Source organism: Chiloscyllium punctatum, chromosome 33, assembly GCF_047496795.1.
Source record: "Chiloscyllium punctatum isolate Juve2018m chromosome 33, sChiPun1.3, whole genome shotgun sequence".
Lineage (NCBI taxonomy): Eukaryota > Metazoa > Chordata > Chondrichthyes > Orectolobiformes > Hemiscylliidae > Chiloscyllium > Chiloscyllium punctatum.
The window spans coordinates 19,681,702-19,708,970 of NC_092771.1; the positions used below are offsets into that span (position 1 = coordinate 19,681,702).

The 27,269-nt window shown below is 42.7% G+C and overlaps 1 protein-coding gene across 2 annotated transcripts in view; it reads right to left on the minus strand.

The window, feature by feature from the left end:
• Positions 1-242: 242 nt before the first annotated feature.
• The window catches only part of LOC140458466 (uncharacterized), a 67,352-nt gene continuing 40,325 nt past the window's right edge, over positions 243-27,269 (minus strand). For both annotated transcript variants that reach the window (XM_072553091.1, XM_072553090.1), the window contains exons 10-23: positions 26,098-26,156; positions 25,728-25,873; positions 20,822-23,322; positions 18,019-18,083; positions 14,991-15,145; positions 12,648-12,781; positions 12,486-12,550; positions 10,619-10,764; positions 9,540-9,664; positions 6,956-7,014; positions 6,124-6,263; positions 4,223-4,374; positions 4,016-4,105; positions 243-2,886 (exon numbers count right to left, since the gene is read on the minus strand). In XM_072553091.1, coding sequence (XP_072409192.1) covers positions 2,863-2,886; positions 4,016-4,105; positions 4,223-4,374; positions 6,124-6,263; positions 6,956-7,014; positions 9,540-9,664; positions 10,619-10,764; positions 12,486-12,550; positions 12,648-12,781; positions 14,991-15,145; positions 18,019-18,083; positions 20,822-23,322; positions 25,728-25,873; positions 26,098-26,156 — 3,861 coding nt within the window. In that variant the 3' untranslated portion in view covers positions 243-2,862. The remainder of the gene's footprint in view (positions 2,887-4,015; positions 4,106-4,222; positions 4,375-6,123; positions 6,264-6,955; positions 7,015-9,539; positions 9,665-10,618; positions 10,765-12,485; positions 12,551-12,647; positions 12,782-14,990; positions 15,146-18,018; positions 18,084-20,821; positions 23,323-25,727; positions 25,874-26,097; positions 26,157-27,269) is intronic.

Sequence of the window (27,269 nt, forward strand, 5' to 3'; positions counted from 1 at the left end):
CCTTTAAACCCTTCCTATTCCTATACCCATCCAGATACCTTTTAGATGCTGTAATTGTACCAGCAACCACCACTTCCTCTGGCAGCTCATTCCATACACGCACCACCCTCTGCATGAAAAGGTTGCCCCTTAGGTCCCTTTTACTTGTTGGATGCAGGTAAACAAATAAGTCAAAGGCTCTATCATGAAGGAATTCCTTTCCCTCATGACTATGTGAAATGATTATCCATAAATGTCAGCAGTTTAGATTGTAAGAAATATTTATTTAATAGTAACGCTTACAAAAAAATACATTATGTCAGAAAAATATCTCTCCTTAGTTGTACGTTTGTTTTCAATAAAGCATGTTATAATTAATCTTCTGAATTAAAGGTCTTACATTTAAAAAATGGCACATTTTCATCATGCTTAGCAGTGCTTGGAACAGTATGAATAAGTGAAAGTCACCATATATATTGTCCTTCAGAGCGGCTCCCTTAGCAAATACCTGTTTTTTGTATTGTTTTTTCCATAATTTCGTTCATGTTAATACAGGGATATTAGTAGAAAAAGCAGCAGATGTTGTGACAATTTCAATATTCTCATGTTTTATTGCCAATCACATTACTTTCCACAAACTTCGAAGGGTGGTACACATCCACAAAGGTCTTTTTGTACTGTTGAGATAGTTACCACAGGCTGTGCCCTGATGGAAGCACTGTGTTTAATCAGTAGCTAGGTTTTCGGAGGGTGAGCCTTGCCGACAACAGGATGACAAAGGGTTGCATGTTTGGAAATTTTCAAACAGGATGTCCCACCAAACTTGAGCTACACTCAGCAAAGTTAATTCTAGCTGGCTCCATCCAGTTCAACTTCAAGACTGGTTTCCAACAGTTGTGGCCAGTTCTATTCTGAGCCTGGCAGGGGAGTCGTTCTGTTAAATGCAGGGTTCATGCAACTGAAATCATTAAGGAGTCAAATATCTTTCGGTCACTGACCCGATGTAAATTTTGTCAACTTGTACACCAGAAGATGATGGCTTAATGTGAATTTCGTAACAAGAAACAATTGGTGTTATCCAGAAATCCAAAGAAGCTTAGATGTTCAGGTGAACCCTGAGCACGGTGATTTCAAATGAAGACAGCCTAGAATTCTTTTCATGATCAATACAGAGGCACGTATTAAATTGGAATTACATACCCTGTCTAATCTGAAACATATTTCCATTGATTATATATACATATACACACCCATTTCCCACATCAAAATTAAACATTCTCATCCCTGAATGGCCACTGGTCTTAATAGCTTTACAGTGACTCAAAACAATACATAACAATATGAACAAAAATATTCTTAAATATCAGCACAATCAAATGCACAAAGTAAATACTCATTATAAAACACAACGCAATTTGTGATGCCTTTTGTTACAAACTGACAGCACTGAGAATTGAGTGTGCCTCATATCATTGGCTCACACATACAGGAAACTAGGGCCTTGCAACTGAAATGGAGCATTAGCGATTGGCACAATCGTCTGAGCTTCATTGTTGACCAACTGATGCCCGCGCAAGATGGACAATCCCAGATGGATGCACTGAGCAATCTCAGTCCACGATGTCTTCACAAAAAATGGCTCATGCAAAAATCTCGGCCTTTTTGTAAATAATTCCACGGAGTCTCTGTCCCATCGTTGTGGCTCACTGAAAAATTCAAATGAGTGTTGCGTGGAATAAATGGCCATCTTCACAAGTGGCTAAACAGAGTGCAGGGAGGAATGAGCGTGCTGTTTGGGACTGCTGTAGCCCCGACCACTAAATCCACTTTCTTCACAAACAGCTTGGTTCAAACAACTTCCTCTCTGATGAGGCCATTTCTGGGGCTTTAGCTTTCTTCTGCGCGCCTACTTGGAAAATAAAACAGCAATGCCTGGGGACATTGGGATAACAATAGCAGCTGTGTCATGTGCAAATATACATTTTCAGAGTATTGGGGTTGGTTGGCATTTCAGCTGTCCTTTTATCAGAATTGTGTTGGAGGACACAACGATTACCTGTGACACAGATCCACTCATTTTCAGTGGAACCAGGGATCTTTTTACTCCTAATACTCCCAAAGACTGCAGCTTGGAAATCATCTGCAAGTGAGGGAGAATTCCACCTCTCGTGAAAACCATTTCAGCTTGACGTATGCAGCTACAAGCCTTCTACTGCTGTATTTGTCCCATCAGCATCTTAAACTCTACACCAATGAACCACCCAGCATATTATTCATTGGCCTCCAGTTACAGTGCTAAGCAAAAGGAACTCTTTTTAAATATGACTACAACTTCACCGAGTACGAGTTATCTTTACTTACATTAATAATATAACAACTGAGGTGAATTAAAGCTTCCCAGTACAAAGCCAGGTTTCTCAAAGTCTCGTGGATCCATCAGAAACATTGTTCACACTGACTCCACTTTTGGCCAGAGAAACACAAAGGAAGTCATTATTTGCTAGGAGGGAGGAGCGGGGATGGTGGCTGGAGGGGGGAATCTTCAAAATAAACTCACATTTAACACTTAAAGACTAAACTACCAACACAAAGGGATATTGACTGGACAGACTCTGCCCTTACAGCCTCATTAAGCATACACTTTCCACTGTGGCGAATGTGTCCACTAGTTGCCAGGGAAACCACCCACTTCGAGAAGGCAGCCATTTTAAGAGTAATTCTGAAGCAGCATGACAGCACACGTGTTTGACAGTTCATGTGTGGCATTGATTTTGTGAGATAATCATTGTTATCAACAGCGTTCATATGTGTTCTTCATAATCCATGTCAGTTAACTTCTCTTGACACAAAGTCCATGTTGTATCGCGCCTTGACATCCCATCGTCACTGGAAGTTGTACGATCGACCCTAATGTGAGACAAATGAATCATTGTTACACCTTTCAATCTGTGTGCAGTTCCGGTCACCGCACTCTATTGAAGCATATGATCGCACTGGAGAAGGTGCAGAGGATATTCCTCAGGATGTAACCTGGGATGGAAAGTCTCAGTTATGCCAGGATAGACTGGGTTCATTTTCCCTGGAGCACAGGAGCCTGAGGGTGGATCTGATCGAGGTATACTAAGACAGGCATAGACACAGTAGATCGTGAGAATCCTTTCCCCATGGCGGACATGTGGAAGACCAGAGGGCATATGTTTAAGGCAAGGTGCGAACGGTTTAAAAGAAATTCCTTTTTCACTCAGAAGGTGGCAGAAACGTGGAAGGCACTGCCTGAGAGGGTGGTAAAAGCAGGTACTCTCGCAATCCAGGTCATCATAGGCTATGGACCAAGTGCAGGCAAATGGGATGAGTGCAATTTGCTGCTTGTTGGTCAGCATACACATGGTGGGCTGAAGGGCCTGCTTCTGTACTGTATGACTCTATGTTGAAACCATAAGCTACAGATCGGCTGACAATCTTTTCTACGCAAAGTTAGCAGGATCGATCTCACCAGCTGAGCGAGACCAAGTTAATTCCGAAGGCAAGGAGATGGATTGAGAGATTACTCAGCTGCCCCCATTTGGTCTTAAGCAGGGTGGGGGACTAGTCCCTACAAGCATGCCCTGTATATTAGAATCTTTTAACACAGGAGGCTGTTCAGCCTGTCCTATGCATGCTAGTTTTTAGAAGGTGAAATCCTGCTCTTTCGCTGTTGTTCTGCGATTTTACCTCTCCAAGTATATTATTGAATCTGCTCCCACTACCCATCCAAATGACTTCCACACAGTGAGTTTGCATTTTCTTTCATTCATTGATAAATATTCCCAAAATGCGTGGGTAATCTCTTTGCTACATGGTCCTGACAATTTGGACTGGAATTGAGTCACTTCAATGAATAAGTATTGGAAAGTGTTGATGCTTAAAGCTGAGCCAATAGAAAGCAGCTCCCAAGATGGCTCCCATCTACACAATGGCTAGTAGAAATCTGTAAAGAGAAATTTGCATTCTAGACTTAAGGGAGAACCAGAAGGTTTGGGCTAGAGTTGACACTTACACCAAACATTGGAAGTTTCATATCCAAATCATCAGGGCCTTCCAGTCTGAATGCGTTTGCCACTTTGGAACAAAATCCAGTCTTAACAAACTGCAAGAGACAAGGAAAAGACATGGTCAATTTCGATGCTCAGTATTGCAGAGCCTGCTAAGATAGCTGTGTGTACCTCGAGATCGAGGTCCCAAGCAAATGGTTTTATGGACTTACCAGAACAACGAGGATTGGGATTGCAATGATAGCCAACAGACACATCACAATGATCGCAATAGCAAATCCTGGGAAGGGTCTGCCAGGAGGTGGCTGGTTTACTGTGGTGGTTGAGGCAGAGGTGGTCATGGGTGCAGTGGTGGTGGTAGCACCTGTGAACAGAAAAGAGTTATGTTCAATATACCTGAGTGATTTAACAGATTCCAATCTCTCAGATTAATGTATGTGGGCTTCTAACATCACAAGTAGTATTGTCTGCTTTGCATTTCCACTCAAAAGTCTATTTAAAACAAGTCACCAAGATGCCTCCAAATGAACATGTCTCCCCTTTTAAACAATAACTGATGTATATTCATTGCCGATTCGAGGGATATACTGCACCTGTCATGATCTTCGGCCTGAATAGCAGCCGATAATTGGCTAAGATATAGGAAACAGTGGGGAGGCACAGATGGAAATATCTCAGCGACATTGGCTCCCAATTAAGCAAATAGCTTGAGTTTAGACTTCTCATCCTGGTTTCCAAATCCCTTCAATGCTTCACTGCTTCCTAATGCTGGAATTCTCTCCAGCTTCAGCACCTCTCTGTCTCATTTCCTTCCTTTAGGAAAATAGAAACAGGAGTAGGCCATTCAGCCCATTGATCTATATCACAACCGATCAATTGCTCAATGTCATATTTCCCCTGTATCTCCAAACTTCTGCTCATCATACCACTGCAGGTGACTTAGTATCGTATCTGCTTTATAATGCTCCTCTGAGACACATTCACTTGTTTTTGATTAGATTAGATTCCCTACAGAATGTAAACAGGCCCTTCAGCCCAACAAGTCCTACCCAGACCCATTCCCCTACCCTACAATTGCCCCTGACTAATGCACCTTAACACTATGGGCAATTCAGCATGGTCAATTAACGAAACCTGCACATCTTTGGACTGTGGAAGGAAACTGGAGCACCCGGAGGAAACCCATGCAGACACAGGGAGAATGTGCAAGTTCCCCACAGACAGTCACCTGAGGCTGGAATCGAACCCATGTGGTACCAGTGCTAACCACTGAGCGCTATACAGATACAATTCTTTTTCTGACACATTCCACAGTAGACTTAACACGTTCTAGGCCATTGGCCTGATCCACGTCTCAGGCTGTGTTTGCTTTTCCCAGTTGAGAAAAGAATGAGTGCAAAATTGCATGGACCATGATGAAGCAAACTGGCCCCAGTACCGGTTTGGCCAGTGCGGGTGGCACAGTCTGCCAGATGACTGCCCATGCCATGACAGTACACTTCAACTCAGTGACGGCACGCCTCACACCAAGGAACTGCGAGTATGTACTGGTTGGGTCACAGGTCAAGCACTCATACACATCCCGGGTCTTTCTGCCCCTTTAAGAGCACTGGAGAGGACCCTCCAACCACACAGGATCAATGTCGATTTCACCAGTTTCCTCATCTCCCCTATCCCCACCTCATCCACATCCAACCTTCCAACCTGTCGCCGACCTCTTGAACTGTCCTCCCTGTCCATCTTCCCTTCCACCTAGCCGCTCCACCCTCCGGTCCGACCTATCACCATCACCCCCCATCTTCATCGACTTATCACCTTCCCAGCTACCTCCCCCCAGCCCCACCGCCCCCATTTATCTCTCAGCCTCCCTCCACCACCCCCTCATTCCTGATGAAAAGCTTATGCTGGAAACATCGACTCTTCTGCTCCTCGAATACTGCCTGACCAGCTGTGCTTTTCCAGCACCACACATTTCGATTCTGATCTCCAGCATCTGCAGTCCTCACTTTCTCCCACTAGAGAGGGTAGTCAATCCTTGTTTTCTGATCATAAAGATACTCTATTAAATATCATTTACAAAGAAAAGAAGGTGGCACCTTCATATGTAACCTACCTGTAAGGGAGTTGGTGTCCAAGCTTAAATTAGCACTGCTGAATGTGGCAGTATTATCGACAAGTTGCTGGATAACATCAGACCGCTGAGTTGTATTAATAAGGAATATTGCTTGGCTATTAGCCACAACAGATCCATCGCTGTACAGTTATAAAGAGAAAGAAAGCTGTTAACAATGTAGTTAAATACAGAATGCAACAAGAATAATTAGATTGAAAACACAATTTGCTCCCCTTATCAATTTAAACTGCTTGTTTGACTTTCCCACAGAATCCTTACAGTGTGGAAACAGGCCATTTGGCCCATCAAGACCACACGAACCCTTTGATAAGCATCCCACCCGCCACCTACTGTATCCTTGTCACCCTTACAGCTAAGCCACTGGCTGACATATTCCTGGACAGTATGGGACAATTGCCAATCCACCTAACCTGCACATCTTTGGACTGTGGGAGGAAACCAGAGCACCCGGAAAGAACCCATGCAGTCATGGGGAGAATGTGCAAACTCCAGGCAGTCAGTCAATGGGGGGATTGAACCCAGGTCCCTGGCACTATACAGGAGCAGTACTAACCACTGAGCTACCATTCCACCCCTTAACCAAGAGTGAAAACATGCAAACTTCTTTCATCTGTGCAACGACTAAGAAAAGTAATGCCACACATAGTCTTACTCCAGCCTGGAAAGGCAGATGGATCAATTTCATTGAATGCTCCAAATAATTAGTTCTGGCAGACACAGATAATACCGATAACAAGAAAAGGATCTCACTCTTGTCCAAAATATTCAGCATTTTCTTTCTTTTCAAGAGATGAGTAAGATTGGTCCTTACCTAAATCCGTCAATTATAACTTCAATGAAGTTTGGATTGTTTTGAAAGATACTGTTCATCTACAACACAAAAAGACAAGAATGAGTGTATTTAAAGAGGGCAACGCAGAGGTTTGAAGGACATGAATCCCTCCCTTCAAATCCAAAACAATCTTTCGCCCCACATGGAGAGCTCTGTATGAGGGGAGCGCCATCTAGACAATTTGGCAATAGGAGTCAAGCTTACACAACACTATCTATGTGAATGTCATTGATAGAAAACACACATGGGGCTCACAATGGAACATGTCAAGATGTTGGTGAGGCCACATTTGGTGTACTGAGTGCAGTGTATATCCTACTATAGAAATGACATTATTAAACTAGAAAGAGTGCAGAAAGGATTTACTAGGATGCTACCTGGAGTAGAAGATTAGATTAGATTTTCTACAGTGTGGAAATAGGCCCTTCGGCCTAACAAGTCCACACCACCCCTCTGAAGAGAAACCCACCCAAACCCATTCCCCAACCCTATATTTACCCCTGACTAACGCACCTAACACTGTGAGCAATTTAGTATGGCCAATCCACCTGACCTACACATCTTTGGATTATGAGCAGAAACCAGAGCACCAGGAGGAAACCCACACAGACACAGGGAGAATGTGCAAACTCCACACAGACAGGTGGGAATTGAACCTAGGACCCTGGTGCTGTGAGGCAGCAGTGCTAACCACTGAGCCACTGTGCCACCCATGCTGTTTGAGTTTTAAGGGAAAGTTAGATAGGCTGGGACATTTTAGCCTGGAGCATAGGACACTGAGGGGAGATCTTATGGAAGTCTATAAAATGATGAGAGGCATATGTAAGGTCGATAGCCAACAGCTCTTCCCCATGGTAAGGGAGTCTAAAACTAGAGGGAGTAGGTTTTTATGGGGAGACGGAAGAGATACATGAGGGTCTGGGGGTCCACGGTTTCACACAGAGTGGTTGGTATCTGGAGCAGGCTGCCAGAGATAGTGATGGACGTGAGTACAATTTTGCCATTTAGCAAACATTTGGACGGGTTCATGGATGGGATAGGTACGGAGGGATATAGACCAAGCACAGGCAAATAGGACTAGATTAATTGTGAAAACTGGACGTCATGGACAAGTTGGGCCGAAGGGCCTGCTTCTATGCTGTAGACCTCTACGATACGCTAACTCTTGTGGAGGAGGCCAGAACCGCATCAAGAGGTTAAATACTTAAATACTCCTGCGATTCATGACGTCTACAAAATCTTGAAGGGTATAGAAAGGGTGGTAGAAATAAGCTTTTTCCCAGGTTGAGGGATTCAATAATGAGAGGTCATGCATTCAAGATGAGAGGTGAAAAGTTTAAGAGGGATACATGCCACAGAGGGTGGTAGGTGCCTGGAACACGTTTCCAGCAGAGGTAGTAGAGGCAGGCACGGTATAGTCATTTAAGGTCCGTCTGGCCAGATGCATGGGTAGGTGGGGGAGCAGAGGGATACATATGCTTAGGAATTGGGTGACAGGTTTAGACAGTGGATTTGGATCGGCTCAGGCTTGGAGGGCCGAAGGGCCTGTTCCTGGGCTGGAAATCTTCTTTGTTCTTTGTTCATTCCAACATTATCCTTGAATAAAGGAAAAGGGAACACTTCAATGGTGGATGGTGGGATTCGACTGGCAGAGGGCACCAGGCCTGGCTTTTCTAGTCCTAGGCTTTGACCATCCCCGGCCTGAACTCTTAGTGTATGCCCCTGCTGCTTCAAGCCTTTCACCGAGAGGACCCGCAAAGCGGAGCTCACACAATGGGGAGAGCCAGTTCTCTGTTGGTGCCAGAAATTTGTAATATCACACGTACAGACAATGATAAGAGAGTGCAGTATTGCTCCTGATGACCCACTGCTGAAGTCATGTAGGACCTCCCACCATTTTCTATCTTGTCTAAAACAGCAAGGTGCCTGCTCAGAAAGCCTTAAAAGTTGCTCGTGGTACTGTGGCTCCAATGGGAGTTAGCAACTGGCCCTTAACAGGCCAAGACGCAATTATAATGCTGGTGGGCAAACAACAAATTACATGGGAACAATGTAATACATAAAAATCCTGACTATCTCAACACTGTGCCTGGGTGAGGATTAAATGGAGGCCTGCTTTAGCATTGCATTTGTAAACCAACAAATCTCTTAGAGTCAAAACGTGTGTTGATGGAAAAGCACAGCCAGTCAGGCAGCATCCGAGGGGCAGGAGAGTCGACATTTTGGGCATAAGCTCTTTGTCAGACATACCTGATGAACAGCTTATGCTCGAAACGTTGACTCTCCTGCTCCTCAGATGCTGTGCATTTCCAGCATTGCCCTTTTTGACTCTGACCTCCAGTATCGACATAGAGATTGGCACTTGAACCAGAACTCGATTATATTGTTGGTGCAGTCACCCTTAACATTCTCTGGTTCTGTTTCTTTGTAATAAACTGCCATAATTAATCTCTGCACCAAAGCACAGCTGGAAAAATGACAATATTATTACTGTTCAAATAACACTCAATGTTTGAAAATACATTTCATCTTCGCAGTGTCCTGGTCTGAACTGATAACTTACCACATTTGTCACTGTGGTGCTGAGGTCTTTGAATTCAGCACCTGATCTGTTGTTCAGAGCATCTTCGAAATTTCGATTTGTAAACCGAAGATCCAGCGGGAACGATTGAAAGGAAATCATGTCACCTGACGAAAGAAAGAATACCGTACATCAGTTTGGAGATCACACTTCCAGCTCAACCTCTTCCCAGAGAACAAAAATGGTCTTTAATATTCGCAAAATTGTGAATGCAAACAGGAAAAGCGTTTGGGTGTGTGGAAATCGTCGTGACAGAAGCAAAATGCTCTAGCTTTCACAGTGTCTGCTGGCGAGTTAAATGAGCGGTGGATACCAACCACATTGCAAAAATCCTATTTCCTGTTCTGAAAGTGGAATATAGCCCTGCAACTAACCTACTATGTTCTGAAAATTAAATTATACCTCAGCTTATACAGATGATTAAATTACCTGTGACATATTTTTAGGAAACATGGTGGACAGAGGTGCACAAGAGAATATTCAGAAACATACTCCACAGCACTACCTTAAGGCATGAGGCTGCACCTACCTCGTGACTGTTGACATGTGAGGATTGAATAGTGCTTGTTGACATAGCAATTTACATTGAGAGAGACATTAATAGAGAAATGCAACCATAGACTGGGACAAGACAAAGTGGAGTGTGTAAAGGAAATACATGCGAGATTTAATACGTCCTCACACTGATCTTGTTAAAATCAAAGATTCAATTTTTTTGTGTTAAAAGATTACTTTTAATCATTCTATGATCAAAATGTCCCAAGGTGCTTTGCAGTCATGTCATGTAAAATAGATGGTAGGGTAGGTGAGGTCAAGAAATAGGGTTTATGGGATATTTCAAGGGAGGAAAGAGAGGTAGAGAATGAGGAAATTCCATTAGCCCAGAAAACATTCAATTTTTTTTTCAGGTCTTTTGGTTGTTTTGGTCTCCTTATGTAACAACAGTCTCTAGACTTTAAAAACATTTGCTTTTGCAGATGAAGCAGACTAAGGAGTTTCTGAGTCACATGGTGATGTGCTGGACATCAAGACAAGACACGTTCACACAAACAGGCACTCACCATTTACTTGCACAGTGGATCTGATGATATCTAAACCCGAAATGTTAACATTGTTAATGATCAGGTCTCGCAGGAATGGTCGGTCTTCTAGTTTGGTCGTGTTGATCTGGATGAATGCAGTCACCTGTACCTTTGAGGAAGCGTTGCTGGAATAAAAGCAGAAATGTGATAGGCTGCTTGGTTACTAGGCGGATTCCCGCTCGCTCAGTCATTTTGGTGAGATCCACCCTCTTCAAATCAGCCAGCATCAAGACTGGAATCCTGAGGACCCTGGCACCTGTGAAATGCTTTTTCTACATCTCAGGGAAGCATTTTTATCTCCGTGACATGTAATTAGTGTAGTGCTTTGTTTTTTGCATAGCATATCCATTAGTGTAAAACATGCTTTTGGTTCCGTAGCCTGACTTACAATATGAATAGCTCATATGCACCTTTGCCTAAAATCGATATCTTGGTGCAGGATTTATACTTGCGGCTTATTTGGCAGCAGTTTAAACTTGGAATTCATTGAATCCCTACAGCACAGAAAGAGGCCAATCAGCCCATTGATTCTGCACCCCCACTCCAAACAGCATCCCACCCAGACCCTTACCCTATCCCTATTCCAATGGCTTATCCACCTAGTCTGCACATCCCTGGACACCGTGGAGCAATTTACCATGGCCAGTCCACCAAACCCACACAACGTTACACTGTGCCAGGAAACGCACACAGATATGGGAAGAGCAAGCAAATCTTACACAGGCAGTCACCCAAGGCTGGAATTGAACCCAAGCCCCTGGCACAGTGAGGCTGAATGGGTGCTTTTTCAGTAAAACGTCCTGTGGCATTATTGCTAAGAAATGGAAGGAGGTTCTCGCCAATTGTTTTCGCCAATATATACAACAAATACACGAGCCAGTCATCATCATAGTTTTAATTCTTTTCTTTCCCAATCAAGCTGTTCAGAGATACCGTCACTTTCCCAATGAAGGGCTCATGCCCAAAACATCAATTCTCCTGCACCTCAGATGCTGCCTGACCTGCTGTGCTTTTCCAGCAACGCACTCTCCACAGCGATATCATCACAGTAGGTGGGACTTTGAGCCCAAGGTTTTGGGTCCAAGGTTAGGGAAATTATCACCGTGCCACAAGGCAGCCCAGCCATCATTGCATTTTGATTTTATTCTTTAACCTAGTTTTCTGAACAACCTGCTCAGAGATGTTATTTGCACACCTCTGGAGCAGGGTCTTCAGGTCCAGTCATAGGGACATTACCACCGAACCACAGGAGAGTCCAGTCATCATCATATTGTGGCTTGGCCCCTAATTTGCCGCTTGGCTGATGAAGAGTTTATGTTTGAAGCGGTGATTCTCCTTCTCCTCAGATGCTGCCTGACTGGCTGTGCTTTTCCAGCACCACATTCTCAACTCTGATCTCCAGTGTCTGTAGTCCTCACTTTGATTACATAAGACTCTAGGTCTGCCCAGTGACATGAATGAATTAAACCTGCACTCTACATCCTAACTGAATTAATCAATTCCGAACTTGCCATTGAAACACTGGGATGTCATCAGGGTGGGCGACTTCAAGATATTTCTTACTTCCTTATGACCTTATAATCAATTGGAGTGATTTCCCTTCCTCATTTGGAAGTTCTAAGATTAGTTGTTCAACTTTGACTGGAATTTGTTTATTTAAACACCTTCAGGCGATTTTAATGAGCCTGACGATGTGATTTAGACTCCTATGTTGCTGATGGGCGTTGAATACTGAAGCACAAATATTCACTGCAACTTTAGCCTCTAACAGCTACAAATCACTGACAGATACATCATTGGCAGCCTTCGAAAGCTTGAAATAAAAACAGGATGAAAGTGGACATACCTGAACACAACACGAGAATTAGGCAGCACCTCTGGGGAAAATCCTGAACTGAGAACATTTTCGAGCTGTTTGACAGAAAGAGAAACCCAGTGAGCAAGACTGTATGCTTAATCGCGACTCTTTGAGATTTTCAAATTGTATTCACAACTTGTTGCTACATACCCAGGAGACGACCTCATCTCGCAGGCTTGTAAAGTCACTGGAAGTATTGCTGGTGAGTGAATCAGTGAAAGTCACGTTTTCTATCACAAACGAAATATTCAGAGAAACTGGCTCCAAATTGTTCACAGTGATACCTGAATAAAAAGCAGATAATCGGTATGAAAACACAGTCAGCTGACAGTGTAGATCATGAAACATTACAGTTTCTGTGTTCCAGGCGGAGTCTCTGGGAATTCTGATCGGGAATCTGTAGACAGCAATCTGCAGATTCCAGTTTTCCAGCAATGGATTCTGAAATGCAGGAAGGTTCTAAGACAACGTGACATGTGATTTCTCAATATACAACCTCCAATTTGGAGACCCCCCCCTCTGCTGTGTGCACTTATTAATTCAACCCTTCCACTCCCATCAGCTTCATGACTACCAGTGGGTTGGGATTTGGTTAGGGGATTGGCACAGGCTGGTGAATAAGGTGACTGGGTGATTGGAGCAAATTCTGCTCCAGAGGACACAGTGCAGCAGAGAGAAGGCAACAGAGCTGGTCCCAAAATACAGAATGAGGTTCTGATAAAACAGAGTTGTAACCCAAATGGGGAAGGCGAACAAAGGTGACGATGATTGCAAACTGCCAAACTCATGGAGCCATAATTTTCCTTTGAAATTAGAGAATGGAAAGCAGGAATGCTGAAATTGGGATTGATTTATCCAACAACCCCTGCAGAAAGCCAGGAGCAAAGTGTCAGAGAATAGCAAATCCCTACCAAAGGAGAACACAAAAAGTAGAACAAAGAACAATACAGCACAGGAACAGGCCATTTGGCCCTCCAAGCCAGCGCTGTCATATTTTGCCTTTCCATACCAAAACTGTTTTCACTTACAACATCCATATCCCTCTATTCCCTTCCTATTCATGTACTTATTCCGATTCTTCTTCAGTGCTGCTGTTGTGTCTGTTTCCACCACTTCCTCTGGCACTCACCACCCACTGTGTGAAAGATTTGCCTCGTACATCTCTTTTAAACCTCCCCCATACCTTGCACCTTGAACCTGTACCCCCTAGTTTGGTAGTAAACACTCATGTTTAGTTTGTTGGAAAGATTTTAACACCTTTTTTTCAAGCAATGAGGATTGATTTCATTTTGAAAAGTGAATATTAAACACTTTAATACATGATCAAAACACAGGAAATGTGCTTTTGTAACACTATAGAGCCAGTCATTCTGCCATTCACTACAGGCCAAGATTTACTCACTAGATGAACCTCCTCACACTCTACAACTACAGGCAGTCATTGCTGGTATTGGGATTGGAAAAAGACTCCCCTCAGGACAGAATTAATTACAGAGCATTGAACGACCTTACCCTGCCACCTGGCTGGTCATAGAGTGTGCTAATGACACAAAGTTAGGCAGCATTGCAGACAGTGTGATGAGAGCATGAAATTAGGAAGGGATATTAATAGACTAAGTGGTGGACAAAATCGTGGCAGACACAGTATAATATAAAAGTATGAGTTATCCATTTTGGACTAAAACAGGATAGATCAAGGTACTTTCTAGATGGTCTGATGTTAAAAACAATGGATGCCCAAAGGGACTCAGGGATTCAGGTGCATAGATCTTTAAAATGTTATGAATTGGTGCAGAAAATGATCAATTACTAGAAGACTAGCCTTTACATCTGGAGGACTGGGATACAAGGATGCAGAAGGTATGCTGCAGTTATACAAAAGCCACTTGAAGTACAGTAAGCAGATTTGGTATCACACCCTAGGAAGGATAGATTGGCATTGGACGGAGAACAATGTAGGTTTACAAGAATGATATTTGGACTTCATGGGTTAAGTTATGAGGAGAGATTATACAAATTTTATTTAGACTTTGGAAGGTTGAGCGGTGATCTGATCAAATATTGACAGGAAAACTCAGGGTAGATAATGATAAACTATATCCTCTGATTGGGGATTCCATAACGCAGGGCATTGTGTGAGAGGAAGGACCAGATCATTCAGGAGAGATGCTAAGAAACACCCTCTACACACAAAGAGTGGTAGGGGTTTAGAATTGTCTTCCATAATTGGCAGTGAATGCTGGATCAGTTGTTAATTTTAAATCTGAGATCAACAATTGTTAAGCAAATGTGTTGAGAGATAAGGGCCAAAGGCAGGTGTGTGGAGTTAAGCTACAGATCAGCCAAGATCTCATTGAATGATGGAACAGACTCAAGGGGCTGAATGGCATTTTCGTGTTCCTACCCAGGATTGAGCCGAGCTTCTTAAGTACCATTTGGGCCCAGACCTATATTTCACAACATGCTGCCCACTTTGTGAAATTTAATACTTACTGCCAGAGCGGATGCTTGTGGTAATAATCGTAAGGTTCCCTAACGTTTGGTTGTTCTCCGCTGCATTTGCCAATACTTTCACTGCTTCTGAACTTGATAGTGGTGTGGCATTAGTGTCATATTCCAGTTGACCCACTGATTCAATGGATCCACTCCTGAAATACAATAAATCATATCAATCCTTTTATTAGGTTCAGCAAAATAGCTTTTCAATTTCACATGTCAGATCACTATTTGATTTGTATTGTCGCATACAGAGCTTCTAAACAACAAGCACTTCTGAATAACCAATCTTGATTTATTTTTTTTGTAACAAATTGGCACTTTATTCCCACTGACTCCTAATGTAAGGCACTGAGGTGTGATCCCCCTTTCAGTGCTGCTCAGATAAGTGGCTGAGTGTGCAGATTGATGAATTACAGGATTAAATGTTGATCAAAGTGTTATTAGATTAGATTACTTACAGTGTGGAAACAGGCCCTTCGGCCCAACAAGTCCACACTGACCCGCCGAAGCGGAACCCACCCATACCCCTAACCTAATACTACGGGCAATTTAACATGGCCAATTCACCTGACTCGCACATCTTTTGGACTGTGGGAGGGAAACCGGAACACCCGGAGGAAACCCACGCAGACATGGGGAGAACGTGCAAACTCCACACAGTCAGTCGCCTGAGGTGGGAATTGAACCCGGGTCTCTGGCGCTGTGAGACAGCAGTGCCACCATGCCGCCCACAACTCTTATTTATACTCCCACCTTCTACTTTCAGAATTCAGGTTAGACTGTTGCTTTTTCATTTGAATAACCCTTTGTGACTTCCCCCAGCTGGAGAGGTACCACATCTTTGCAACATCCTTTGTGATAATTCACGAGTGAGTGCTCTATACTCTCAACGGAGTGGGAACTTTTTATTGGTACCGGTACAGCTCATGTTCATTCAGATTGCTGCTGCTGAAATTCTTTGATTCCCTTTTAAACACAGGAGAATGTGATGCCAACACAGACCGGAAGATGCAGACGAAGGCTATTCAGCCCATTGACTTGGCTTATGGCCCATTCAATTTTTTTGTTTTATTCCCTGTGTGCACTGCTAGCTAGGCCAGCATTTATTACTCAGTGTCAACCACAACGCTGTGGATCTGGAGTCACATGTAGGCCAGACCAGGTAAGGACAGCAAAAAGAACAGAAATTGCTGGAAAAGCTCTGCAGGTCTGAAAGCATCTGTGAACAGAAATGAGCGTTATCAAGGGTCCTATCCTCGGAACTGTTCTGAGTTCTCAGGAAGGGTCACTTGACGTAAAATGCTGACTCTCATTTCTATAATTAGCTGCTTCCAGGCCTGCAGAGCTTCTCCAACAATTTCTGTTTTTGTTTCTGATTTACAGAATCCATAGTCTTTTCAGTTTTAATCAGGTAAGGACAGCGTAAAGAAAATTTGTGAACCAGATGGATATCTACGACATTCAGCAGTGGCCACATGGTCACTACTGGGCTGGTGTTTTAATTGATTTAATTAATTCCTCAATATTTTAGACTTGGAAGTGCCGGTGTTATACTAGGGTGGACAAAGTCAAAAATCACTCAACACCAGTTCATAGTCCAACAGGTTTATTTGGAAGCATTGGCTTTCAAATAAACCTGTTGGACGTTAATCTGATAGTGTGTGATTTTTTTAACTCAATATTTTAGGGAATTGTGGATTACTAGTCCAATGACATTATCATGCTTGCCCAGATCGTCTGGGTTAGTCAGCTGATCCTGCCCTTATTAATAAGGGACGTAGAGTACAAAAACCAAGGAAGTGATGTCGAACTTGCATAGAATAGTTGTTCAACTTCAGCTGGAGTATTGTGTCTTGCTGTGGGTGCCATATTATGTGAACAATGTGAGTACATCGCAGACAGTGCAGAAGTGAGTTATTAGCAATGTTCTGGGTAAAAGAAACGCCAGGCACGAGGATCAATTGAAGAAAGTGGAACCGTTTCCCTTGGAGGGAAGATGGCTGAGAGGAGGTCTAATTGTGTTTTCCAAGACCATGAGCGAGTAGTTAGGGGTAAAGCTGTTACCGCTTGTAAAAGGCACATGAATGAGAGGGTCTAGCCTTCACATGATGTGTGATTGAAGCAAGAGCAAAGTGAGAGTATGTTAGAGTAAGGAGTGCACTGTCTGGAGTGTGGGAAAGGCAGGGCCAATTGAGGCATTGGAGCATTTGGGTAGGTAGGGAGATGGGCTAAAGTAAGGAGACCCCACACCAGCCAAAGGCAGTCAGTGCAGACACGATGGCCTGACTGGCCTCCTTCTGAGGCACAATAATTCTCTGATCCTGAGACGCTGCTACACCACCATCTCCCAACATAATATTATAATGAAATTAAGAGTGCAGAAGGCATTTACAAGGATGTTGCCAGGACTCAAGGAAGTGAGTTATCGGGAGAGGTTGGACAAGCTAGGACTTTTTTCTTCAGAGCATAGGAGACTAAGGGGGGACTTCATAGAGATGTAGAAGATCAGGAGAGGCACGGATTGGGTGAATGCACTCAGTCTTTTCCCCAGGATTGGGGAATCAAGGACTAGAGGGCATCAGTTTAAGGTTAGAGGGGAAAGAATGAAGGGAACCTGAGTGGCAATTTTTTTCCACACAGAGGGTGGTATGGAATGAGCTGCCAGCAGAAGTGGTTGAGGCAGGTACATAAAAACAATATTTAAAAAGCATTTGAACAAATACATGGACAGGAAAGGTTTAGAAGGATATGGGCCAAGTGTAGGGCTATGGGGTCAGAGCGGATTGACATTTAGGTTGGCATGACCAGTTTGTGCCAAAGAGCCTGTGTCTGTGTTGGTGGACACTATGATTCTATGATTCTATATCCACTGTCCTGGCAACAGTTTCAAAGTCATGGACTAACTCTGAGAGGTTAGTTTTCTCCAAATTGCATCAGGGGTTGCAAATTAAAAACAAAAGCTATTAACAAGCTCATTACCAAACCGTGACCACTGCCTGATTAGACTGAGCCCACTGCCTACCTGAACCTTAAGACACGGTATCCTCGAAAACCAGTAGGTGCAATCACACGGTATAACACTGTAAGCTTTAAAAGAAAGAAACATTTTAGGATCCAGTTTGAATAATTTTCATAAGTAATCACTGATAACAGAATATTGAATATTTATCACTTCAGTTGTGGTTCAACAAGTAGTGTATTTGAATCACAGAACCCCTACAGTGTGGAAACAGGCCCTTCGGCCCAACAAGTCCACACCGATCCTCCGAAGAGTAATCCACCCAGAACCATTCCCCGACCCTATTATTCTACATTTACCCCTGACTAACGCACCTAACCTACACCTCCCTGAACACTATGGGCAATTTAGCATGGCCAATCCATCTAACCTATAGATCTTTGGACTTCCTGAACTGAAATGCTATTGCTTGAAGTCTCTCTTCAAAGACTTGAGCACAAAATTCTCAGCCATCTTCCCTCCAAGGGAAATGGTTCCAATTTCTTCAATAGATCCTTGTGCCTGGCATTTTTCATACTCGGAACGTTTCTAGTAACTCACTTTTGCACTCTCTGTGACGCACTGACATTGTTTATATAATGTGACACCCACAGCTAGATACAATACTCCAGCTGAGGTTGAACAACTATTCTGTATAAGTTCAACATCATTTCCTTGGTTTTTGTACTCTACGTCTCGATTAATAAAGCCAGGATCACCCGACTAACCCAGAAGATCTGGGCATACATGGTGATGTCATTGGACCAGTAATTCACAATTCCCTAAAATATTGAGGAATTCAATAAAAACCTCAGTTAAAAAGACAAATTCTCAATAGTGACCACGTTATTGGCTGAGGTAGAATGTGAAGAAATTCTCCTCCCCCCCCATCCCTGAGAGTGAAGGCAGTCGCTCAAAAGCTAAAATAAAACACAGGTCAGGACGAACCATCAGCAGATAAAGTGCCAAGTACAGGAGTTGGGATATCATGCTGCGGTTGTACAGAACATTGGTGAGATCTCCTGTGGAGTACTGAGTCCAGTCCTGGTTGCCTTGCTATAGGAAGGAGATTATTAAGCTGGAGAAGGTTCTGAAATCATTAACCAGGATGTTGCCATGAAAAGAGGGTTTGAGTTATAAAAATAGACTGGAAAAGCTGGGACATTTTCATTGTAGCCGTAGGAGGTTGAGGGGTGACCTTATTGAGGTTTATAAAATCACAAGGGACACAGAAAAGATGAATGACAAAGCTCACTTCCCCAGAGTGGGGGGAGTTCAAAACCAGGGAGCACAGTTTTAAGATGAGGGGAGAAAGATTTTAAAAAGACATGAGGGCAATGTTTTACACCGAGACTGGTTTGTGTGTGGAATGAAATGCCAGAGGAAGAGGTGGTTATGGGTATAACTGAGTCCTGAAGCAGGGTTAATACCCACAACATTGACATTTCCACCTCCTGATGCTGCTGGATTTCTTTGTTCTTCCAGCCTCCAGTTTGTCTACACTGGCCATACCAGCATTTATTGCCCATTCCTAGTATTTCCTAGAGATCAGTTGAGGGTCAACACATTGCTGTGGGTCTGGAGTCAAATCAGGTAAGGATGGTTTCCTTTTGTAAAAGGCGCTAATGAACCAGATGGGTTTTTCCCCAACAGTCGTTTTGCAATCATCATATACCCTTAATGCCAGATCTTTATGGAATTCACCATGTTATCTCCCATGGTGGCATTTGAACCCAGTCCCCCAGGACATTAGGAGAAAGTGAGGACTGCTGATGCTGGAAATCAGAGCTAGAAAATGTGTTGCCGGAAAAGCACAGCAGATCAGGCAGCATCCAAGGAGCAGGAGAATCGACGTTTCGGGCATAAGCCCTTCTTCAGGAATGAGAAAGGTGTGCCAAGCAGGCTAAGATAAAAGGTAGGGAGGAGGGACTTGGGGGAGGGGTGTTGGGAATGCGATAGGTGGAAGGAGGTTAAGGTGAGGGTGATAGGCCGGAGAGGGGGTGGGGGCGGAGAGGTCAGGAAGAAGATTGCAGTTCAAGAAGGCGGTGCTGAGTCCAAGGGTTGGGACTGAGGTGAGGTGGGGGGAGGGGAAATGGGGAAGCTGGAGAAATCTGCATTCATCCCTTGTGGTTGGAGGGTTCCTAGGCGGACGATGAGGCGCTCTTCCTCCAGGCATCGTGTTGCCATGGTCTGGCGATGGAGGAGGCCAAGGACCTGCATGTCCTTGGCGGAGTGGGAGGGGGAGTTAAAGTAACATTACCTGGGTCACTGGATTAACAGTCTAGCCATCACCTCTTGTCCTCCATTGTCTGCTTACCCTTGAGCCAAGCTTAAGCAGTGCAACAAAAATTGCTGTTGGGTTACAGTTCCTGACACACTGTGGAGTTAGGGCTCACATTTTATGTCAAAGCCAGGTACCCAAACCAGAATGGAAAATTCTGCCTGTTAACTTTGATTTTCACTTCACAGACGTAGCCCTGCCTAGTATTTCTAGCATTCTCAGATTTTATTTCAGATATCCTGAAGATGCAAAACATATTCCCCTCAGACTTTGATTCACTGAATCATTTGAGTCTGCTGATATTAAATGAGTCATCAAGGAATCATCTACGTAGAAGCAAATTCAGTATTATCAAAATGGCAAGATAAAGGGAAAAAAATTTCCGTTCCATTAACTGCAAAATTATACTGCTGAAATTTTCCATTTAAGGATAGGATCTATGCTAAATCTGCACCAGTGTAGATATACACTTTGTAGATCTTTACAAAACATTTTTAAACACTCAATATTATGTACAAGTAGAGAAGCAGGAAAAAACAAACTTACTTGACGTTCTACACTGTCTCTAAGACTCTGAAACACAGGTGAATTACTATTAGATAATGCTGGTGTAAAAATTCCATTGAGACCCACGGTCACAGGTGTCACAAGAACAGCTGGTATTACATTGGCTGTTGTTGTTGGTGCTGGTGTTACATTGGCTGTTGTCGATGCTTGTGTTGTATTGGCTGTTGTCGATGCTTCTGTTACATTGACTGTTGTCGATGCTTGTGTTGTATTGTCTGTTGTCAATGCTTCTGTTACATTGACTGTTGTCGATGCTTGTGTTGTATTGGTTGTTGTCGATGCTTCTGTTACATTGGCTGTTGTCGATGCTTGTGTTGTATTGGCTGTTGTCGATGCTTCTGTTACATTGACTGCTGCTGTTGATGCTTGTGTTGTATTGGCTGTTGTCAATGCTTCTGTTACATTGACTGTTGTTGTCAATGCTTCTGTTACATTGGCTGTTGTTGATGCTTGTGTTGTATTGGCTGTTGTCAATGCTTCTGTTACATTGACTGCTGCTGTTGATGCTTGTGTTATATTGGCTGTTGTCAATGCTTCTGTTACATTGACTGCTGTTGTTGATGCTTGTGTTGTATTGGCTGTTGTCAATGCTTCTGTTACATTGACTGCTGTTGTTGATGCTTGTGTTGTATTGGCTGTTGTCAATGCTTCTGTTACATTGACTGCTGTTGTTGATGCTTGTGTTGTATTGGCTGTTGTCAATGCTTCTGTTACATTGACTGTTGTTGATGCTTGTGTTGTGTTGGCTGTTGTCAATGCTTCTGTTACATTGACTGCTGTTGTTGATGCTTGTGTTGTATTGGCTGTTGTCAATGCTTCTGTTACATTGACTGCTGCTGTTGATGCTTGTGTTGTATTGGCTGTTGTCGATGCTTCTGTTACATTGACTGCTGCTGTTGATGCTTGTGTTGTATTGGCTGTTGTCAATGCTTCTGTTACATTGACTGTTGTTGTCAATGCTTCTGTTACATTGGCTGTTGTTGATGCTTGTGTTGTATTGGCTGTTGTCAATGCTTCTGTTACATTGACTGCTGCTGTTGATGCTTGTGTTATATTGGCTGTTGTCAATGCTTCTGTTACATTGACTGCTGTTGTTGATGCTTGTGTTGTATTGGCTGTTGTCAATGCTTCTGTTACATTGACTGCTGTTGTTGATGCTTGTGTTGTATTGGCTGTTGTCAATGCTTCTGTTACATTGACTGCTGTTGTTGATGCTTGTGTTGTATTGGCTGTTGTCAATGCTTCTGTTACATTGACTGTTGTTGATGCTTGTGTTGTGTTGGCTGTTGTCAATGCTTCTGTTACATTGACTGCTGTTGTTGATGCTTGTGTTGTATTGGCTGTTGTCAATGCTTCTGTTACATTGACTGCTGCTGTTGATGCTTGTGTTGTATTGGCTGTTGTCGATGCTTCTGTTACATTGACTGCTGCTGTTGATGCTTGTGTTGTATTGGCTGTTGTCAATGCTTCTGTTACATTGACTGCTGTTGTTGATGCTTGTGTTGTATTGGCTGTTGTCAATGCTTCTGTTACATTGACTGTTGTTGTCAATGCTTCTGTTACATTGGCTGTTGTTGATGCTTGTGTTGTATTGGCTGTTGTCAATGCTTCTGTTACATTGACTGCTGTTGTCGATGCTTGTGTTGTATTGGCTGTTGTCAATGCTTCTGTTACATTGACTGCTGCTGTTGATGCTTGTGTTGTATTGGCTGTTGTCGATGTTTCTGTTACATTGACTGCTGTTGTCGATGCTTGTGTTGTATTGGCTGTTGTCGATGCTTCTGTTACATTGACTGCTGCTGTTGATGCTTGTGTTGTATTGGCTGTTGTTGATGCTTCTGTTACATTGACTGTTGTTGATGCTTGTGTTGTATTGGCTGTTGTCGATGCTTCTGTTACATTGGCTGTTGTTGATGCTTGTGTTGTATTGGCTGTTGTCGATGCTTCTGTTACATTGGCTGTTGTTGATGCTTGTGTTACATTGGCTGTTGTTGATGCTTCTGTTACATTGGCTGTTGTTGATGCTTGTGTTGTATTGGCTGTTGTCGATGCTTCTGTTACATTGGCTGTTGTCGATGCTTCTGTTACATTGGCTGTTGTCGATGCTTCTGTTACATTGGCTGTTGTCGATGCTTGTGTTACATTGACTGTTGTCGATGCTTCTGTTACATTGACTGTTGTTGATGCTTGTGTTGTATTGGCTGTTGTCGATGCTTCTGTTACATTGGCTATTGTCGATGCTTGTGTTGTATTGGCTGTTGTCGATGTTTCTGTTACATTGGCTGTTGTTGATGCTTGTGTTGTATTGGCTGTTGTTGATGCTTCTGTTACATTGGCTGTTGTCGATGCTTGTGTTGTATTGGCTGTTGTCGATGCTTGTGTTGCATTGGCCGTTGTTGGAGATTCAGATGTAGTTGACACTGTGCTTCTGCTTGTGGGTGTTGATGTTCTGGTGGTGGTCATTGCTGGGATGGTGGTCGCTAAGAACGGAAAGAGTATTGTTTATGTTCCTGAACAATTTTAATGTATTCCGTTCTCTCTGGTTAATATAGTTGAAATGAGATATCTCAAGAAAAAATGATCAACAGTGCATTTTCCCCAACATTGAATTAAAATATCCTATTACGATATTACAGAATAACTTACATTCTCCTTTTAATGATGTCTGAGACTCACTGTCCATTTGACAGGCATAACATAACTGGCAAAACCTTCAACCTGATCTCATATGATTAAATGAATAAGATAATTATGCCCCTGGGCCATTAAAGTTCACTAAGAAACAATAGAGCATGAGAGGACATGAATTTTTCTTCATCTGAAGTGTGCAACGTCTTTGTGCAGGAACAGTAAAAGATATATTCTATGTCATAACATGCAATATTTTAATAACATTGCAAATATTCTGAATATCCTCCTGCTCCAAACTATTGAGAACATCCGATTTCAAATATTTGTATTTGAATTATGGAATTAAAACTAAAGTCGCAGAATGGTGGAGAAGTTTGAGATTCTAAGGAGAAACCGAGATTGTCACATGGTTAACTGTGCCTAGCACCACTAGCTAAGATACTGTACTCAATATTATTATGATGGAATTAGTTTATGGAGATCCCTCTCTTTGTCTAAAAAACTTAACTCCATTTGGATAAGGTGCTCATAGCTTCTCTCTATCCCTTCAGATAGAAGATCACACAGCATTATTTGGAAGGACTCTGAGGTAGTTCTCAATGGGTCCTAGCCAACATCCACCCTTCAAACAACACTTGAAGTAAATTATTCAACTATTTACCTCCTTGTTTGTGGGAGCTTGATGTGCCTAAATAGGCTGTACATGAACTTCAGGTTGACAGTTATGGCTCATTCGTCTCAAGGGTCTCCAGTTAAACAACGCTTTCGCTTTAGAATTCTTGTACTCATTTTTGATTTTGACCGGGGTTTCACCCCTTACAAGATCTGTAGCCTTTTCCAGTTGCAGAAGACTCTGACATACCTGGGCTCATTTAACTGTGGCCTCCGCACCACCCTTTATCATTACCTGCTGTCCTTTCAGTCACTGTGGAATTCCATTTCTAAACCTCACTGCCTTTTTAGCCCCACTTTCCTCCATTTGGTTCCTCCATTAAAAACTAGATCTTTGATCAGCTTTTTAGCCATCTGCCTTTTGTGATTTAACGTTAACCATTGTTCAACAATCTTCATTTCTATTTCCTTTTAGTACCTTAAAGGGACTATATAAATAGATGCTTTTGGTGTACAAACTACAAAGGGATTGTTTGGCTGGATTTATAACTCTCACAATTTTCCATTGTCAAAAAGGAACAGAAACAAAATTGCACGGGTCGTAATGAAAACTGACCTCTGTACGGGGATTGGGCAGGGAAGGAGGCACAGTCTCCATTTGTTCCATGCAGCACACCTTCACGGTGTTCAAGCAAACCATTCCAAAGTGGTACCATTGGCTCATAGAGTCTTGGAGTTGCACAGCGTGGAAAGAGGCCCTTTGGTCCAACTCATCCATGCTGACCAGACATCCTAAATTAATCTAGTCCCATTAACCAACATTTGGCCCATAATTGTGAACTCTTCCTATTCATATGCCCATCCAGATGCCTTTTAAACATTGTTATTGTACCTCCCCCCGCCACTTCCTCTGACAGCTCGTAACATATTTTTCTCACCCTCTGTGTGAAAAAGTTGCCCCTAAGGTCCCTTTCATATCTTTCCCCTCTCACCCTAAACCTATGCCCTCTAGTTCTGGACTCCCCAACCCCAGGGTAAAGACCTTGTCTATTTATCCTATCCATGCCCCTCATGATTTTATAAACCTCTATAAGGTCACCCCGCAGTCCCCGATGCTCCAGGGAAAACAGCCCCAGCCTATTCAGCTTCTCTCTATAGCTCAAACCCTCCAACCCTGGCAACATGCTTGAAAATCTTTTCTGTTCCCTTTCGAGTTTCACAACATTAATTCCTATAGCAGGGAGATCAGAATTGCATGCAGTATTCCAAAAGTGGCCTAACTAATGTCCTGTACAGCCGCAATATGACATCTTAACTCTTATACTCAACGTTCGGACCAATAAAGGCAAGCATACCAAATGCCTTATTCGCTATCCTGTCTCCCTTCGACTCCACGTTCAAGGACTGTCTTTGTTGCACTCTCTTTGTTCAGCAACACTCCCCAGGACTTTACCACATCAAGATACAACCGAGGGGGTGGGGGTGGGGGGGAGGTCCGTGGGTGACAGATTTATAACCTGTACCCATCAACTTGGCATGTCTGTGGCAGTTTTGAGTTAGTCACTCCTTACTTATTCACCATTAAGATTCACAGTTAAACACTACAAACAAAGAGGAGGTGTTATGGTTATGGATAACATACTTGTGCCCATAAGGAAGTTGATGTCCAAGCTGAAACCATCATTCACGAATGCTTGACTGTTATCAATAATTGTTTGGGTAACAGTTGATTGCTTTGTTGTTTCAAAACTGAATATTGTTGTTACATCTGCTATAGTAGATCCGTTCCTAGATTGTTGTAAAGAGAAACAAAAAATAAAGTTTGGGAAAAGGTTAAATACAGTGGACTCACTGTAGCCTGAAAACACAGATGCATCAAATCCATTGTGTGCACCCACGAACTGGTTCTGGTACTCATAGGTGCTACCAATAATAGGAAAGGGACCTTACCCTTACCGATAATACAGAGATATGTTTAGCATTTTCTTTATTTTCAAGTGATTGGTACTTACCTAAATCCATTGATTACGACCTCAATGAAGTTCGGATTATTTCCAAAGACACTGTTCATCTACAGCACAAGAAGGCAAGAATAAATGTGTTTAAAGGGGGCCATGCAGTGGTCTCTGTGTCAGGTTCTAAGGACATGAATCGCTCCCGACATACCCAAAACAACCTCTCGCTCCAGATGGAGAGCTCTGTATGAGGGGAGTGTCATCTGGGCAACCCGGCAAAAGGAGTCAAGTTGCATGACACTTCCATTGTGCGGGATGGGACCATTCACGATAGCAGATTCGCCGCCAATGACTAGCCACTGCCCTTTGACCACCGAGGATGCTTAGCCACCGCCCATTGGCCACTGAAGATGATTCACCACCGCAAATAAGGTTAAAATGTTAGAGAACAAGCATATCTAAACTATATAAAATTGTCGTTATATTGGTTAAGGTAGTGTTTGCGTTGTTTCAGTAATAACTTATTTTCGTTACAGGAGAGTTTTTTTTAAGCTTGTATTTTTTTTCCATTTACCCTCAAGTCTTCAAAATGGAAAAAGCAATTATTAGTAAATGTGAAAATAAGCAGTTTTACCACGATGGTTTTATATATGTTTTTGATAAACTGTCCAAGAGTGATTCAAGTATTAAGTTTTGGCGATGTGAACATTCTTATTGTGTTCTTATAGTGTTCTTATTAACGAATGTATAGCTGATGTCCCTCAGTCACTCCTAGCATCTTTACCAATGACAAGCAGCATGAAGAAAATAATTTGACGGTAAAGGAATGATAGGAGACTCAGACGATAGAATACAAAAAAATTGTTCTTGAATACGGTGAAAGAGACTGTTGGAATATCTTAGAGGAATAGCGCATAACTATCAAATGAACTAAAATTTCATTGTTTAATATTAATGTGAGACTTTACTGCCATTATAAAGATTTTAAAAATATATTTCCTTTTTCTGGTTAAAGTTTGTAACTCACTTTTATATATAAACTAATAAAATGATACTTATTTTACCTCTTTTTTTTAATCTATATGTCGTATGTAGTTGTATAAATAAAGGGGACTGAGAAGTATGAAAGAGCAGGCGGGAGGGAAAACAATCAGTACATTTATATATGTTTACGGTGGAGAATACTCTCCAGAGGTCAAATGACCCCAGTGGAGAAACACTGGTGGAGA